This window comes from Cydia strobilella, chromosome 1, assembly GCF_947568885.1.
Source record: "Cydia strobilella chromosome 1, ilCydStro3.1, whole genome shotgun sequence".
NCBI classification, from domain to species: Eukaryota; Metazoa; Arthropoda; class Insecta; order Lepidoptera; family Tortricidae; genus Cydia; species Cydia strobilella.
The window spans coordinates 33,606,732-33,625,545 of record NC_086041.1 but is presented as its reverse complement, the minus strand read 5'-3'; the positions used below and the strand labels follow the sequence as shown (position 1 = coordinate 33,625,545).

General features: G+C 38.8%; 1 protein-coding gene across 1 annotated transcript in view; it reads left to right on the top strand.

Annotated features, from left to right (window-relative positions):
- Positions 1 to 490: 490 nt before the first annotated feature.
- The window catches only part of LOC134745361 (hemicentin-2), a 210,234-nt gene continuing 191,910 nt past the window's right edge, over positions 491 to 18,814 (top strand). Inside the window, exon 1 of the mRNA XM_063679392.1 lies at positions 491 to 853. Coding sequence (XP_063535462.1) covers positions 802 to 853 — 52 coding nt within the window. The 5' untranslated portion in view covers positions 491 to 801. The remainder of the gene's footprint in view (positions 854 to 18,814) is intronic.

Sequence of the window (18,814 nt, the reverse complement as noted above, 5' to 3'; positions counted from 1 at the left end):
AGTTTCATAGTTTTCTCCTGCTTGACGTTGATCAGTCTGTTAATTGTGGTTGGTGCAACTGACCCTTAGTACTTCGATACATTCCACTGTGTAACGAAAGACACATGGAAGGTATAAATTGTGTGGCTAATTGATGTAACACACGATGAATCATTAAAATTGAAGAAGAATAAACCTAACGCGTTAATTAGAACAAACAAAATTGTTTGAATTGAAATCCATTTACCTACTACCATATCCATAGGCGTACATTAAACCTATCACTAGAAAATAGTTCAATAGGGTCAACCACTTGAAGATGTGCAGCGTGGATAAAAGCCACATGTTTTATTCAAAGATGGCGAACCGCGCCATCTAGTGCTTGACTCGCCAGTCTACTTTCCAGTGGCGCGTCAGGTAATGGCGTTGGCGCGTTGTTGCCACTACACAGTAAACTTTATTTTTTGTTTCGTCCCGCTTTTATCGCCGTCTCGCTCACCCGCATAGCGGCGCATCAGGTCAGCCTTGAGCCAACCGCCGCTCGCGAGTGACGTGCGCTTTGCTGCTACGTTGCTAAAATTTCGCGCTAAACTGTTTACATACGGAATTTGAAAATGAGATAACGTATTCTCAAAAGTGCAGTGTTGCAATAAAAGGTGTTGTGACTCGAATTTGGAATAGTGTTGAATTAAAGTGCTAACGGGTTGTGTTGTGCGAACAGTTAAGTTTTTAAGTTAAGTAAAAACAAAAGTGTTAGCAAGATGGGAGCGTAGGATTTGTTTAAGAAGTGTTAATCATTGTTTAGAAAGTTGCCGCAGCGCCATGGGGACCAGCAGAGTGCTTTCACCGTTTACTTTGTTCCTGTTATGTGCAGGTAAGCGGTTGACTCAGACTCACGGCTGGCTTCGCAACGCAACCGCGTTGCATTGCGTTGCCACTTACTTTTAAACGCTTTTTTTCTTCAACAGTTGAATATTACGCGATATTTGCTTAGCGGATGTATATCGGAATGTTTAGTTAGTGTAGACGGCGGGTAAAAGTCATTACTCAGCTATTTGTATTGGAAATTTTACAAAATGTCTAACATAACCTAGCGTGACCAACGAAGAACGGCCGTTTTTAAATATGCGTGTAGATTGTTTGTAGATGATGTTTATGTTATTTACCAAGTTACGGTAGACTTCTAAATATGCCATGTTTAATTCATCGTAGTTAAATAGGTAACAAACTTTGTTTAGTTGGTTCAAGAAACTGTTGATCAACTTACAAACTTTTTTGTCTCGAATTGAGTCTATTTTATTAGGTATATACCTACAAATGCAATGGACGTTAAATTGCAAGTTTACATACTTAGGTAAGTCCACAGACCTGGTTCCATTACGATATACATAACGAAAATTATCATAATGTTTATGGTTCGTTACACAATTGAACCAATTAAATAATGGTAATTAAATGTATAACTACATTTCGTTACACAAATTAATTAAATAGGTGAGTAAGTCCTTAACTATATTAAATAAAATCGCCCAAAAGTTAACCATGACTACTTAGTCAATATTTTCGATTGCTGGTAAATAATTCCTGTACTTAAGAAAATAAATATACCTATAATTAAGTACCTAGCCTCCTTAGGCCCAGCCATACAAATGAAAAACCCAAAATTTGCCACTGAAATTTGAACCTAATGTGCAGGGAATAGAGTTGATTTTTATTTGTTTGAAAATTTAACAAAACAGAAATGGGACTGAACAAGTACTATTTAGGAGGCTAGTAATTTGTCGAGCTTTTAATGTCAACAACATTTTTATTCGCGGTTTCCCTCAATATGTTTCGAATTTAAACACAGTAAGGCAGAAAAACATTATTACTCTTATTAATGCATAAGTAATCATGGAATTATATAATGACTATTTTACACTGATATTTTAATAACTTTTAGAGCATCATTTCAATAGGCAGACAGGTACTACATAGTTGCCTACTCAACTCACTCGCAGCAAATGAATGTTTTGCACCCCTGACACTTGAATGCAGTGGGGTTTCTTTTTTCCCCGCGTCACCTTTAGGCCAGGATTCACCAACCTTTTTACGTCAATCCCGGATGATTATGTAATATTTTTATGGCTTCCTTTTTTATCTTTTTTACAAAACTTGAATAAAATCTAGTAACTGTTTAAAAATATGCAAATCACTGGCAGCGGCATTTAGTACTTTATAAATGTGATGAATTGACATTATCCTCAGTGCATCTCGCTCGCACCGATATACCTATAAGTACCTATCTTCCTATGGTAATGCATTATTAGCACAGAATATATAATAGTACTAGGTACAGAAGATTCACTCTCAAACAAAACGCTTCTACTACGCGCAAGGCGGCGTAAGCCGCGCAAGCGCGTGCAGGCTTCCGTTCCATCTCCGTAGCGGTGCGCGGCAAATCGGCAATAACTAAAGCCATAGAGTAACTTATACTAGAGCGGTACTGTCATAGTAAATTTTGTAACTCCAGTAAATTCACTGCCATCTGTCGACACACTTTAAAACTAAAAATGATGATTTATAAAAATACGATAGAATGTATTTAAATATAGATAAATGATTTTTTTTATTTGCATTAATTATTTTTATGATTTTGACCCATGTTCTTTCACTGATATGCGTTAAAATTATTAAATAACAAACGAAACCGTCAACGCCATCTATACGACTGTAGGCCAAAACTAGTAGCGCCCTCTGAACGAGAATCAAATTTTCTTGATTTTCGAGGCACGTTTTTTCCTTAGACTGTATCCATCTATTACGGAGTTATATCTATCTTCGCTAAAGCGAAACCCCAAAATTGGGGCGGCCGCAGGTACTTGTAGCGACAGACGAAATCGCGGAGTGAGACACGCCTGCTATTAGGGTCATCGAGACATATTTTAAAGGTCGAATTTTCGAATTTCCGTTTTAGATATATGTAATTTTAACTCCGGTTTACCTACTTCACACGATCCAGTTAAATTCCAGACTTCAATTCCAATTATCGAACCTAGCTTCGAATGAGAACTGGAATACCTAGTTTAAAGTGGCACTGGAATGCGTTTATCGAATACTACCTAGTACCTACTACTAGCCATGGGGTTTTAAATTTATCAAATTCCTTACCGTTTTGATTTCGTGATTGTTATGAACAACTCTAAAGTAACATTTCGACCCCTTAAAAAATTCGAAATACCTATACTGTAGATCAGGTATGCTAGCTATAGTATTTTTCGCATAGCTTGGGTATGGTAAGCTGTCATCTCCATACAATTTATAACCTTAAAACGAAAAACAATATTGAGAGATAGAGGCTGTCACCGTACCCAAGCTATAAGATAAATAGTATTTGAGAAATACTATAGGTATTGGGTATCCAAGATTAACAAAACTTATGTAGGTGTTATACCTAATATTTCACTTCGTTGTTTTTTAGGGTTCCGTACCCAAAGGGTAAAAACGGGACCCTATAACTAAGACTCCACTGTCCGTCTGTCTGTCACCAGGCTGTATCTCATGAACCGTGATAGCTAGCTGAAATGTTCACAGTTGATGTATTTCTGTTGCCGCTATAGCAACCAATACTAAAAAGTACGGAACCCTCGGTGGGCGAGTACGACTTTATTAAATAGTTTTGTATGGCTGTATCTCATTCGTTTACTTATAAAGGCTGAGATGCATCTCTTGAACATATTCTACCACGTGTGTGTTTTAGACATTAAAAGTTACCCGCCGAAAAAGACAGCGATGACACCTCCAAGGTGTGTCAAAAATTTGATATAACAATGAAAATCCATTATAGAAGCATATTATTGTCGCTGTGAAAAGGTACGAGTAAAGCCCGGCTGACATTTGTCTGTCGTGTCGTGTTGTGTTGTGTCGTGACGCATATCAGTTTCATACGTTTAATAAGGTTGCGTTCACATTTGTCTGATGCAATCTGCGTTAGACAAATGTGCAGGCAATCATATTAAATGTATGAAACCGATATGCGTCACGACACAACACAACACGACACGACAGACAAATGTGAATCGGGCTTTAATTACGCAGTGGCACTGAATACTGATTAGGATTACTGAATTCACAGGCATCAAATTTGAGCGTAGGTAAGTACAGTACATACAATAATTCTACAAAGCGTAATTGGTATGATAATACAGAACCTATGACGAGCCAACTACGTAAATTAGGACTAATAACAGGACACACACTAAACAAACACCTACATAATATGGGTAAAACGGACAGCCCCATGTGCACAGCGTGCATGAAAGAAGAAGAAACAGCAAAACATATTCTCCTAGACTGTAAACAGAAGAAGTATACAGGAGCAAATGCCTAGGGAATCCGTGCACACTGCTAGGTCTCATGAACGAGCTGGGGTCGGGTCGTTAGAGTAGAGCACGCAAAATAGGCACATTGGATGTCGATTTTCGGAAAATGCCTAGTAAAACTAATTAACTGACTAACAGAACCTACGAACAACTATTGTTATTACAACGAACATTTAATCTGTCAGAAACAGAATAAGCTCAATACAGCACCATTACAGTAATGGAAAATGAATACATCATGAATTTGTGAACCTTTGTTCACCCTATTCGCTCTTCAATATACCTAATCAATAATAATATATCCACTAATAGGTGGTGGTTTTCAGAAAAAAATGTGCCGTTTACGTTTTTTTTGAAATGCTAACTTTTGGGTTATTTCAGAATTACTAGGACCTATCAATCAATCAATCAATCAATAATTTATTGCAAGAACATATGTAGTTTAATTACATAAGGTGATAAACATTTAAAAGAAGCGCGTCTTATGTTCTACCAGAGAAGGCATGCAATATTTACAATACTTATTTACAAGTGCAATAAGAAACGAACAATGTTGACACTACCACCAAAATATTACACAAAAATAAATTTCATTGACAAAGCAACAGGTATCTGTACCAGAAAAATAGTCTCCCCAGTATTTCATACAAATTTTGGGTGTCAGTTTATACAAAACGTATGTGAAAATGCGTCACAAAATAGTCATTTTCTCGGACACTTTTTTATCCTTTTTAAATTCCTTTTAAAAAAAAATAAGCGGTGCACATCTTTCTGAAAATTAGCAGTTACTGATGGCAACATTGGCAACATACTCTGGGTGAATGATGGAGCAGGGGGCCTAGCCACGATGACAATCTTTGGTAGAAAACGCCAATCGAAACTCAAATAATGTTAAAAAAGTTACGTTTGAGTTTTCGTAACATCTCTCATTCCGATAAAAAAAATTCTTATAACATTTAACTTTTGCGTTTCAAACACATGTAAATAGAGGTAACAAAATAAATTCGCGTAGACTCGATAGTAAATGTGATTTAATATTTTCTTTCTTTTCGTTTGCTGTTTATCGATGTACGAATTACATCTTGACCATGCAGTATAGCCAGACTATTTGTAAATTAATCGTGTTTTATAGCCCAGATATTAATTAAATCCTTTTTAATTTACAATGTCTTGTTTCTTATATTAGGGTTCTTTAAATATTTTAATGTCAGATTTGGCAGCTAAGAATAATTAGCTTTTGTACCGTCTCTTTCTGTAACGGTGCACGGCAACTACTATGGCTAGACACCAAAATTGGTGTAGGCCGCATGTACTTGTATCGACGCGACGAAATCGCGGAGTGAGCCACGCCTGCCTGCTAACAAGCATCGGGAGCTATCTATGTTATGTTATCCTGATGGTAACGACTTACCACATTGGAACTACGTATAAATTAACAAAGTAAGCGAACTAGGCCTAGTTGCCTTAGCTGGCATACCTGCACGTTACACACAATAATGGCGCTACCTACTATATAAGGTAGTGATAATATATTATGTTGTCATTTTGTGTAAAGTATGTCCAGATATTGACGTGTCTGTGGTCAAATCGAAGGCCAAAGCTCGCAGGTGCTATTGTTGCTAAATATTCTTGCTTTACTTATTTTTATTGGCCTTCGAAAACAAACCGAAATGTGAGGTGCATATAAGGACAATACATCTGGTGACAAGTATAGTACCTAACTTTTTATTCGTATTACGAGTTTAAGGACATCTCAGACATCTGTGTACGTCTGGTTGCTCTGCTAGGCATATGCAGTGTTCTTTTTGATTTCGGCATGTTATTTATAGATTTAACCTTTATTGCACAATACAAGAAAGTGCAAATGGAGGACTTAATGCCGCAAGGCATTCTCTACCAGTCAACCATTAGGCCAAACAGAAACTTACAATTGGTGCGTAAAAGAAAATCGGTACAGAGATAAAAGTTGTTGTTGTGTGCATTTACGGTGTTTGGTATACCTTGTATACTATTACTGTTGTATAAATATAGTGTATATGTTGTTTATAGTTTACGGTAGGTTTAGTACGATACCAGGGACTATACCGTTTAAAAATAAAAATAAAATCAAAACGGTTAGAAATTTGCTAAGTTAAAACCTCCGTGGCTCGTTAGAATTTCAAAATATTTTGTTTGTTATTTTTCTTGTAAATTACTTAGTTACAAGTTATTTTAAATCATTATTGCGAAAAGAAAATTATCGTTATAATACTTTTTTTTTAATCATTCCACAAATGAAAACTCATCATACAGAACATAACCAATAATTTGCCTCGTAGTTTTGACCAAAACAATTAACTTTTTTAAAAGTTAACGGTATCCAATTAAAACACGTCACACACGCATACCAACAAAACCATTCTTATAGAGGACATTTGTAAACTTGTCTAGTAACTTTTTGTGAATCGTGCTAAATATACAAACTTCTTTCTACGCAGTTTGACCAATAATATACCGTATTCCAGCCACATAAGATCTACCAACATTCAATGTTGTTCTAAGCATCAACGTCTGTTATTCGACGACAGAGTTTGACCGAGATTAAACCTTGTTCCTAAGATGTTAAGGTCTACTTACCAATGGTCAGTGTTGTTATTAACGTATTAGGCATCAACGTCCGTCTTTCGGCGACAGTTTGACCGAGATTGAACCTTGTTCCAAATATATAAGATCTACGGATGATCAGTTATAGGCTCGTACGATTTGAGATAGCGAGTGAAATCATGTTCAAAAACCGGTCTGTGGCTGTATTCTGATTGGTTGAGCGGCTTGCGGGAGCGCAGACTTGGCTTTTTGAGAAATCCAGCGTAACTTGACCTTGAAAAATGATTAAACCCATTTGTGTAAAAATGTGAGAGATCATAATGATAGAATCGGACCAAGCTAACTCTGCGCGACATATGCTATGACAAAGTGTGGCGAAGTCATCATTACTGTCAACTTTCTACGTACTTTCTATGAAAATATGACACATATACAATGACACTCCGTCACCTTGATCTATTCAAGAGATGGGCCGAATATGGAGTTTGCCGAATACGAATATTCAGCCGAATGTTCGGTTCAGACCTTACCGAACCGAATATTCGGCCCAATTATTCGGTTCATCTGTGTAAGTATATTAAACCTTTTGAAAACGCTATATTTACATTAGCACCAAAAGATAAACCGCTTCCTTGGCATTCCCAAGAAACATCCAGGTCAAACAGGGCAAGGGACACTTAAACAAATTTCCAACTCTCCAGTCCATATACGGTCAAAACATCCTATGGATTCAACGTCTAATCATGTGTTTTATTGACAACGTGAAACCGTAATCTGATGGAAGAGAGTACTTCAAAAGTGTTGCGGAGGAGCTAACATTTTATAGTGTTGCAACAAGACAAATAGAATAAAAAATATTTGCCGAATACCGAATAATTACCGAATATTCGGCCCATCTTTAATCTATTCAAATCGGTGCAAAATAAGTTCGTTCACATTTCACAATTGTAAGCCCAAACACGTTACGGGTCTATTTACAAATTCAATCGGATTACATTTTAGATTTTTGGTCCCAAAATGTATTGAAGATAAGTTGCCAATATAAGTTTTAGCACATGTTGGCGTCAAAAGTTGCTAAATTGAATACTTAAGTTGCCAGATTGTGTGTATGTGAGCGATGGTAATAGCGCTCGTATGCAGGTGCGCATCTCGACTCGTTCTCATTTGTAAAAGTTGCCAAACGCGTGGCGGATCGGTTTATAACTATGCGGTCTGAAGCCCGAAGCCTTCGTCGACCACGAATTCAATTCGCTTTTATTTTTAAATTCAATCTGTAATGCTGGCACCACACTTTGTTATTTGTTATTCGTTATGCGCGTTATTCGTCCGAATACGACGAAGTGTGGAGGACCTATTCGTCTGTATTTGCCTTATTCGCACGCATAACGCATAAGCGCAAATAGCAAATACGCGTATCCGTTCACTTGTGCGGTTTTTTGACACACTTCAAAGTACACGAAAAAGACGCAGCGCAATTATTCGCCAAATACGGCGAAGTATGGTACCCCTATTTGTTGTTCGCTTCACATCATAGAGTAACTTATACTAGAGCGGTACTGTCATAGTAAATTTTGTAACCCCAGTAAATTCACTGCCATCTGTCGACACACTTTAAAACTAAAAATAAATATTTATTAAAATACGATAAAATGTATTTAAATATAGATAAATGATTTTTTTTATTTGCATTAATTATTTTTATGATTTTGACCCATGTTCTTTCACTGATATGCGTTAAAATTGTTAAATAACAAACGAAACCGTCAACGCCATCTATACGACAGTAGGCCAAAGCTAGTAGCGCCCTCTGAACGAGAATAAAATTTTCTAGATTTTCGAGGCTTTGACTGTATCCATCTATTACGGAGTTATATCTATCTTTGCTTCACATGAACATATATTTAGGCAAATACAGCGAAGCCGCATAACGAATAACACATAACGAAGTGTGGTGCCAGCATAATAAGGGTTACTCTCCGGAGACAAAAACGTTAGCTAGCTCTGTAGGTTTAATGCAAGAAAAACTCGTCATAATTAACTTAAAAGTTATACTCTTGTCGGTGGAGTATATTCCAGCTTTCCCTATCCTGCGCCAGCTCTTGACATGTTAAACCTTCGATTCTTAAATTCATTAGTTCTGTTTTATACGTTAGGTAACAGTACTACCAGTGTTCAGATAATGTTGAAAATCTCGCCCGTTTAGTAATACCTACCTTTACTACCTACATATTGCCGTGTCCAAAATAGACATGCCTTTTTCTTATACGAAAAGAAAAGTTGCCAGGTAATTTTGTATCAGACAGAGGTGATTTTGTGTCCGTGAGTTCCGTGACGTTAATGCCGCCTTTCCACATCTGATGAATGTTAAGGCTATACCTACTCGTAAAGGAATGATGACATGTTGAATTATATAACAAAATCTAGTAAAATATAAAATTTCCAACACAATAATAATTAATTAATTAGGCATAATTTTGACATTGATGCAAATTTATAGTGTAATTTTTATCCTGAAATAAATAAATATAAATCTTTTTTTTTATATGTTCTTTATTTAACAATATTAGGTATTTACTTAATCTAGTGTACATTTGGCATCCTAGACAGTAGTAACAATAAGCTAATACAGTTTAGTGAGCTGTAGGCGCTCATTATAAACTTTATAACAACTCGGTGTTTATCACATTGGCATGGGTAATATCATTATAACAAAACTTCAGTGAGACACAGACATATTAAATATATTAATAACGGGCACAACAAGCGACCAGGGCTGGCGGTAATGCGTAATCTAAATCTAGTAAACTATAAAAATTATCGCAATATTGTGGATATTGAATTAACTACATAGTATAAAACAAAGTCGCTTCCTGCTGTCTGGATGGCTGTCTGTCCCTATGTAGGTATGTGGGTGTTTTGATGCGGCTTTTTTTAAATAGATAGTGATTCAAGAGGAAGGTTTATATGTATAAAACATCAGCATTCCACCCGTGCGAAGCCGGGGCGGGTCGCTAGTACGTAATATATGGAAATGATAAAAAAATACAGGATCTAAAAGTACCAAGATTTTAAGTTTTTATTACCTTCCAAAAAGGAATCATTTGATTCCTTACAATTTACCCAAAAAAAGATTATTATTATTAGTTAATCGGATTCAGAATATCTGCCAAGTATTATATGGCAACTATTTATATGCGTAAACGCAATATTTCACCGACAAAATCGCAATTTTACTTATTTTCCATACATTCAAGATGGGCTCTCAGTGACCGTGACGTCACGTTCACTTATCGTTTTGTTCGAAGCGTTTCGCCAGTGAAGTACGACTTTTGTATTGTTTTTGATCCCGTATAGACATTTCCCAAAAACAAACCTTCATCGAACCTATATACCATTAATAAAAAAAATGACATCTAGCCTTGTCTAGGCTTTCTACTGGGCCATCGTGAAGTGGAGCCATTAGACTAATGGCATTATTCATGAACGCATTACAAACCTGAATTATGTAGCTATGATTCGTTTGTGTTTATTTGTCATTTTGACTTACGTATTTGCAAGAAAGGGAGAAAACATGATTTAACTAAATCAGGCGCGTAAAGTTTTACGAATAAAGGGGTTAGTCTTAGTAGGCGGCGTGTAGTATAACTATTTAGTAGGGAAAGCTCATAAGGTTATTTGTTTCCTATAGATAAATTAATGTTTCACGTCGCTCACTGAAAAAAATATTTTTGCGCTTGTAATTATTTCATAAATCAACAAAACTATTAAATGGCGGATTGTGACGTCACAGAATGTCGTTTTCACACTAGTCATACTAAAATCATAGTCATAGAAAATCGTAGTGATTTTTTATAAATAGCCTATTCTATTTGGAGTACCTTTAGATTTTGAGCTAAAGGACAAAGTGCACAATCGTGTCAGAAATAAGCAAGCTGGTGCTATATGAGAGCCGTGAATGCCTCACCAATAGTATTGGAATTGGAATATGTGCCATTTTCAACCAAAATGGTACTTATGGTCGCTACGTAAGGCGCTATTTCCATATAGCTTCAATTAGAAATCAACCTTATCAACAAGCGACAATGTGGTTACCTTTTGGTTGAAAACGTCACATATGTTCACTGACTTACTGCACTGCACTGTGACTATTTGTGTTAAAAGGGAATATTACGCGAAACTCTGCGTAGGGGGCGCCAGGGTGCCACTACCGCAATCTGAGGGTCTATCGCATGGAGACTATATAAAGGAGCCAAATCTCTATGTATGAAAAGTGTCCATCAAAAAACAGTAATTAGGCGGCGCCACCATACACCGAAATACTACCAAAAACAACCTACGTAATTTGGTGGGGTTATTTGTTGCCTTATATGGTTCATTATATACTCATATCCCAGAACTTAACTAGCGCCACCGGAGAGATTAGGAACTATTATTTAAAGCTGAAAGCGGTCACTTTTGCAACAATTCTGCCATAAGAGATTGGCATCCTTTCTATACCATCCATAGTCTATCGTGAAACAAGAAAATTTCTTTATCTAACATCTCTGTCACTCTTGCATATTCGAGCGATAAGTTCCCGGTAGATCCTCTGTAAGCAAACCGCCTTGATGCATCAATGTCATATTTTATTATCTCTGAAAACTTGTCAAAAACCTGTTAAAGGACAGGTATAGTATGTATAAGTTACTCTATGGTTTACTAAAAAAGGCTAGTCCTGCACTCTGGTGGCAGAACATTGCAGTAATATCACATCTAGTTTGATATTAGGCTGGGCAACTATAAAACCAAACATTACTACATTTCGACGACCGGTCTGGCCTAGTGGGTACTGACTAGGTAGTGACCCTGCCTGTGAAGCCGACGGTCCTGGGTTCGAATCCAGGTAAGGACATACATTTGTGTGATGAACCCAAATATTTGTTCCTGAGTCATGGGTGTTTTCTATGTATATTAGTATGTATTTATATATGTAAGTATGTATATCGTCGCTTAGCACTCATAGTAGAAACTTTGCTTAGTTTGGGGCTAGGTTGATCTGTGTAAGATGTCCCCTAATATTTATTTATTTATCTTATTTAACACGTGTTCGATTGGAGATCCTTTGTTTGACATAATTATTAAATTAAATTAAATTCTTTATTCAACGACCAACTAGGATCAATCAGTGTTAGTAATGCTTATGGGTAATCTTATACTACGGTTAGTAACAGCAAAATTAATTATATTATTATCAATACCGTATTACATATTTATTTACAAATTTAAATATTTATAAGTTCCTGCGCACATGAATGAGGCAGCAGTTGTTCAAATAAACACCGTCAACCCTGTCTGCAATCATGGTCAGGATGCTGTTGGAGCTAGCCCGGACTCTGCGCACCAGGGAGGTTGCTCTCTTGCGCATAGTGGTGTAGAAGCAGTCTATCCGCGCCTCCGCGAACATCCCTGACGCGCTACACACCTGTACGCGTTATTATATTGAACGCGCGGCGTTATTTTATTGAAAGCCATAATGTAATTATTGTCAGTAGTAATAGTTTTGAAACCGTTAACTTTTCAGGATTTTTCTCAGGTTATCCTATAGATAGGTTAGGTTAGGTTTGTTTTATGGCAATCCTGTAAAGTTACGCATAAAGCATTTTGACTAAAAACAATACTCAACGTGTCTTATTTATTATTTTGTCTATGTAACCTAAAATCCACCAGCGGCTTAACTTACCTAATAACTGTAAATTCCAGAATTACCTGCTTACTTTTTCGGTGTAAAAAAGTTAAATTTTTTGATTTCCCAACAGGCCACTTGAAGTTGAACGAACACCAAATTTTCATTTATTAGCCTTTATCCCGCTTAAGTAGGCGCTGTCCAAATTTAACTTATAATAAACTTTATTGCTATGTCGTTAAGGTTTCTTTTCAAACAACATGTACGATGGTAAGACGCAAACCAAACCGACGACCGGGGTCATATCACTAACTCTTTCACCCTACCTACGACCACGCGAGTGCGAATGAGAAGTTGGCGTCAGTTGGTTTTGATAGTACCATCGTTCATGTTGTTTGAAAAGTAACCTTATTGCATAGACTTAAGGTTCACTATTATTCAGTTAAGAGTGTTACAGTACGGATTGTTAGCATAGGTTCCGGGTCGAGTGTTTTGCTTTTTCACTTCATTTTAAGGTAGTATTCGCTGGTACTGAACCAAGTACAGAGTCGCCATCAGATATATCGGAGCGGCCGAGGTGCTCAAAAATATCTGAACACGCACCTGCCTTTCCACTGAGGCGGAGCTGGGGGAGGTGCGAGAATCAAGCAGTCATATTGTCGTCCAGCGGAGCGGAGAAGACGTCCTCTCATCTATTCCTCAGTGGAAAGGTGCCTTGATACAAGTATTTGTTGTTATAGCGGCAACAAACATATATACATCGTCTGTGATAATTTCAACTAACTATCACGGTTCATGAGATACAGCCTGGCGACAGACGGACAGACAGACACCAACCCTCGGTGGGCGAGTCCGACTCGCACTTGTCCGGTTTTTAGGGTTCCGTACCTCGAAAGGAAAAAACGGAACCCTTATATGATCACTTTGTTGTCTGTCCGTCCGTCCGTCTGACTCCGTCTGTCTGTCTGTCAAGACCCTATTTCTCAGGAACGCGTGGAGGTATTAAATTGAAATTCATATAAAAAACACTCGATTGTCGTGATGAGTGAACTTTTACTTATATACCTACAGCCGGGCTAGCACATGATTGACGCGAGAGTATCTCGCCGCGACATAGACTACCCGTCCCTCTTTAATTCATACAGTTAGTAAAAGACGGGTAGTCTATCTCGCGGCGAGATACTGTCGCGCCAATCATGTGCTCGGCCTACAGGTTTATACGGAACCCTCGGTGCGCGAGTCCGACTCGCACTCGTCCGGTTTTTTATCTGTGTGGTGATGATTAACGTATGCATTTGGTACCCTTTTGATCTACTAGGCCGTGTCACCATTAAAAACCGGGTGCAACTGTATCTACCCATCTAGGTAGCGCTGATTAGCGGTAAGCGGGAGCGACAGTCGCTACAAAAACTCACCGTTTCAAATAGGCCTTCCGTAGAGCCGAAAGCGTAGCGATTAGCGTTTTTGTCAACAGTAACTTTTATCCGGAGTTACTCTAAAAAAAACCGGCCAAGTGAGAGTCGGACTCGCGCACCGAGGGTTCCGTACTTTTTAGGGTTCCGTACCCAAAGGGTAAAAACGGCCTGTCTGTCTGTCACCAGGCTGTATCTCATGAACCGTGATAGCTAGACAGGTGAAATTTTCACAGATGATGTATTTCTGTTGCCGCTATAACAACAAATACTAAAAACAGTATAATATTAATATTTAAATGGGGCTACCATACAACAAACGTGATTTTTTAACTGTTTTTTTCCGTAATGGTACGGAACCCTTCGTGCGCGAGTCCGACTCGCACTTGGCCGGTTTTATTAGTATTTGTTGTTATAGCGGCAACAGAAATATATCTTCTGTGAAAATTTCAACTGTCTAGCTATCACGGTTCATAAGATACAGCCTGGTGACAGACAGACAGGCCGTTTTTACCCTTTGGGTACGGAACCCTAAAAAGTACGGAACCCTCGGTGCGCGAGTCCGACTCTCACTTGGCCGGTTTTTTTTAGAGTAACTCCGGATAAAAGTTACTGTTGACAAAAACGCTAATCGCTACGCTTTCGGCTCTACGGAAGGCCTACGTTTTACCCTTTGGGTACGGAACCCTAAAAACTCATTACTTTAGGTAGGTAGGATCGATAATAAACGAGCTTCGAATAGTTTGTCGATTTTCAAATTACATCGTTTCTCGGGTTCCGTACCCAAAGGGTAAAAACGATACCCTATTACTAAGACTTCGCTGTCTGTCCGTCTATCATCAGGCTGTATCTCTTGAACTGTGATAGCTAGACAGTTGAAATTGTCACAGGTGATGTATTTCTGTTGCCGCTATAACAACAAATACTAAAAAAAGAATAATATAAATATTTAAGTGGGGTTCCCATACGACAAACGTGATTTTTTTGCCGTTTTTTTGTGTAATGGTACGGAACACGGAACCCTTCGTGCGCGTGTCCGACTCGCACTTGGTCGGTTTTTTTGTCAACATTTCATCAGGAGTTACTCTCGAAAACTCATTACTTCAGTTAGGTTCGATAATAAACGAGCTTCGAATAGTTTGTCGATTTTCATGAGTTTTTATGAGTCATGGAACTGATGTTCTTTAATATTTTACTCGTAGTTGTACCGTTTCTATTGCGATAGGTAATGATTAATGATGATGATGATGATGTCCTCCCAGACGTATCCGTCGACGGCGACATCCCGACTACCGTTTTATTTTTATATTATTAATATTATTATTTAAAAGGGTTTTTATTAACTATTAGCTTTTGCCCGCGACTTCGTCTGCGTGGAATCAGTAACAGCAGCTAGAGTAAGCGCAAGGAAAAAGTGTAATAGCTATCATTCAATTTGAGCACACAACCAAAGGCAATTCATTAATTATCTCCATTCCATCCCGCTTTTGACCCTCTTAAGGGATAAAAACTATCATATGTCCTTCTCCGGGACTCAAACTATCTCAATGCCAAATTTCAACATCTTACATGTCCTAGGCTTAGCACGAGTGCATCGCGACAGTATCTAGCGCGCGAGTTAGACTATCCGCCCCCTACATGTCTACAGTATATAAAGTTAGAAAAAGAAGAGTAGCCATTATATATCGCGCGCGAGATACTGTCACGCACCGTATTACGTAGGCGAACAAGTCGCGAATGCAAAGCGAAGCGGGGTGAATCAATCCTTTGATACCTTACAGAAGTGTCCTACTTGGGCGGTCTCGTTACGAACGCCGTGGGCGCTTCGCTTCGCGTTCGCGAGTTGTTCGCTTACGTAAAGATGCGTCTTACGTAAGCGAATACTCGCGAACGCGAATCGAAGCGGAGCGGCGAGCCCACGGCGTTCACGTTCGCAACGAGATCGCCCACGTAGGACACTTCTATAATAGGTATCATAAGGATTGATTCACCCCGCGCCGCTCCGCGCTGCGCCGCTTCGCGTTCGCGTGTTGTTCGCCTACGTAGTGCGCTGCGAGACGCTGCGTCACGCGCCGCGCACTCGCGCTAATACTATTTAGCCTACGTGTCGCACTGTCGCATCGAATTTATCGCTTCTGTCACGACAAATTCTGTAGCGCAAGAGTGAGTACAAACGTTTCGGCTGAATGATTTTATCCGAGCGTAATTGAAACACGAATTTTTAGGGTTCCGTACCCAAAGGGTAAAAACGGGACCCTTATTACTAAGACTCCGCTGTCTGTCTGTCCGTCTGTCACCAGGCTGTATCTCATGAACCGTGATAGCTAGACAGTTGAAATTTTTACAGATGATGTTGCCGCTATAACAACAAATACTAAAAACCGAATAAAATTTATACAAGTGGGGCTCCCATACAACCAACGTGAATTTTGCCGTTTTTTGCGTAATGGTACGGAACCCTTCGTGCGCGAGTCCGACTTATGATATCGCCTGACTGTCTCCAAGACGTTTAAACGATTTTAGCCCTTAAGGTGGTTCACCGGGAATGTCCCCGATGGTACCTATGTTACCAAGCATACAAATTCAGGGTTCAGATAGATTTCTATAACGCATTGAATACGTTACGTACGTGGGCCTAGTTTGTCGCTGCCTTTAATCACATGGCGGACACGCTATACATTAAAAATCACTTGCGTTTCTATGTGTGAACGGCATGTCTGTACATGCGGCATGCGTCATAGTGTGAGTAAGTTGCTTAAAAATAGTACTGAGCGGTCGGCAAACGGTCGTCAATCTGCTGTCGCGGGGCGAGGTAATTCGAGTCGGGGCGGGGCGGTGCGTGGCCGTTCTGTATGATAATACTATTACTTATTCTGTGCTTTAATATAAACATGTATGTTGACACAAATCTTTGTAAAGGTCGCATTTAGGTATAATTTTAAAGTTGACCCTGCCTGCAACAAACATTCGACGTCATGTCACGATCAGACAATACTTGTACACAATACGGCCACCAATGGCCGCCGATTACGTAGTCACGATTCTATTAGTAAATGGCAAATTATAGAAAGATATCAAAAGTACCTGCGTATTACGTATTAAATTGAAATATTATATTTTCAAGGTAGGAATCTTATTTTTGTAGGTAAATGGGTTAATCAATTTTGTCACTCTGTTGCTATAGTTGCGTCGCCAAGTCGCCATATGTATTACCACAGAATAAGTAATAGTATTATCATACAGAACGGCCACGCACCGCCCCGCCCCCACTCGAATGACCTCGCCCCGCGACAGCAGATTGACGGCCGTTTGCCGACCGCTCAGTACTATTTTAAGCAACTTACTCACACTATGACGCATGACGCGTGTACAGACGTGCCGTTATCACATAGAAACGCAAGTGATTTTTGATGTATAGTGTGTCCGCCCTGTGGTATTTACCTATAAATAAATAAAGTCCCACAGTAAGCTCAATAAGACTTGTTGTGGGTAGGTGCAGTTGACGTGAAATATATGTATACACTTTTGCACCTTACTTCTTTGTAATAAGGCGAAAAATGTAAACATATTTTTGACGTCAACTGTACTAGGCGGCGATATATAGTGTGAAAAAAAAATGGGCCCTGGAGGAAAAGTCCTTAAAACCTTAAGTTAGCTCATTTCACTTAAGGCGGTTCCCTGAGCCGATTTTTAAAAATTAACAAGTTCCGTACTTTTTAGGAGTTTTCTGTGGGCTCAGTTGCCCACGAAGGGCTTTTTAGTATTAGGTATAGCGGCAACGGAAATACATCATTTGTGAAAATTTCAACTGTCTAGCTATCACGGTTCATGAGATGAGATAGAGTTTGATGACAGACAGATAGACGGACAGACAGACAGACAGACAGACAGTCTTAGTAATAGGGTCCCATTTTTACCCTTTGAGTACGGAACCCTAAAAATGCTCTTAATGGGAGCATAGATCGAACATGCAAGCGTGTTTTCGTCGTGGGTCATAATACTCATAATAATTAGAAAGTAACCCAACAAATATTTACCACCATAATTTTCTATCTAAACTTTCAATTAACAATTTAGGCAAAAGTTTCGTTATTTATGGAATGGAGAGTCAAATATCAGACTGGAAATTGTATAACAAATCAATTTATACTCAAATTTCAATTGCTTATCGTAAAAAAATGTATTTAGATCGTAAAATGCTCTAGTGCAGACGCGTATCATTTTTTACACACCTTTTAGAACAACAACGACCCTCTTTCAGAGCATGATAAATGAAAAGATTATTGGTTAAATGACATAATTTCTCATTTTTCAACCAATAACAGACTGCCACAACACGACCAAGCTTCAATCAGACCTGCGCGTGCCTCGTGATCGGATTGAATAAAAGATCGTTATAACAACGGGTTCTATAATAGTTTCATGACCGGCGACGGTTACAGCATGCCCGTGTCGCATGCGATGCAATCATAACTCTTCGCTAATGAATGCGCGACGGCACGTCCTCTGCGTTTCAGCAGTGCTTTCCATTTTATAAGCCTGTGAGTTTCGAAAAATTTTGGTATAATCATGTTAAAATCCGGAAACGTCGATCCTTCTCAATACAGGGGTAACATACAGATTTACTTCACCGGCTCAGTGACCCAAAAAGGATGTTGGTCTCTGACACAAGAGGGCGCTGCCACTCAGCCCTATTCTGCGCCACTTCACGCCTTTTGGTATTCCGAGGGCGGACAGGTCTTTTGGGGCTTCGTCACTCTAGCGGTATCTGGGACGCCCAGACGGACGTTTTCCGCCCGGGTGCCCCACATACGCTC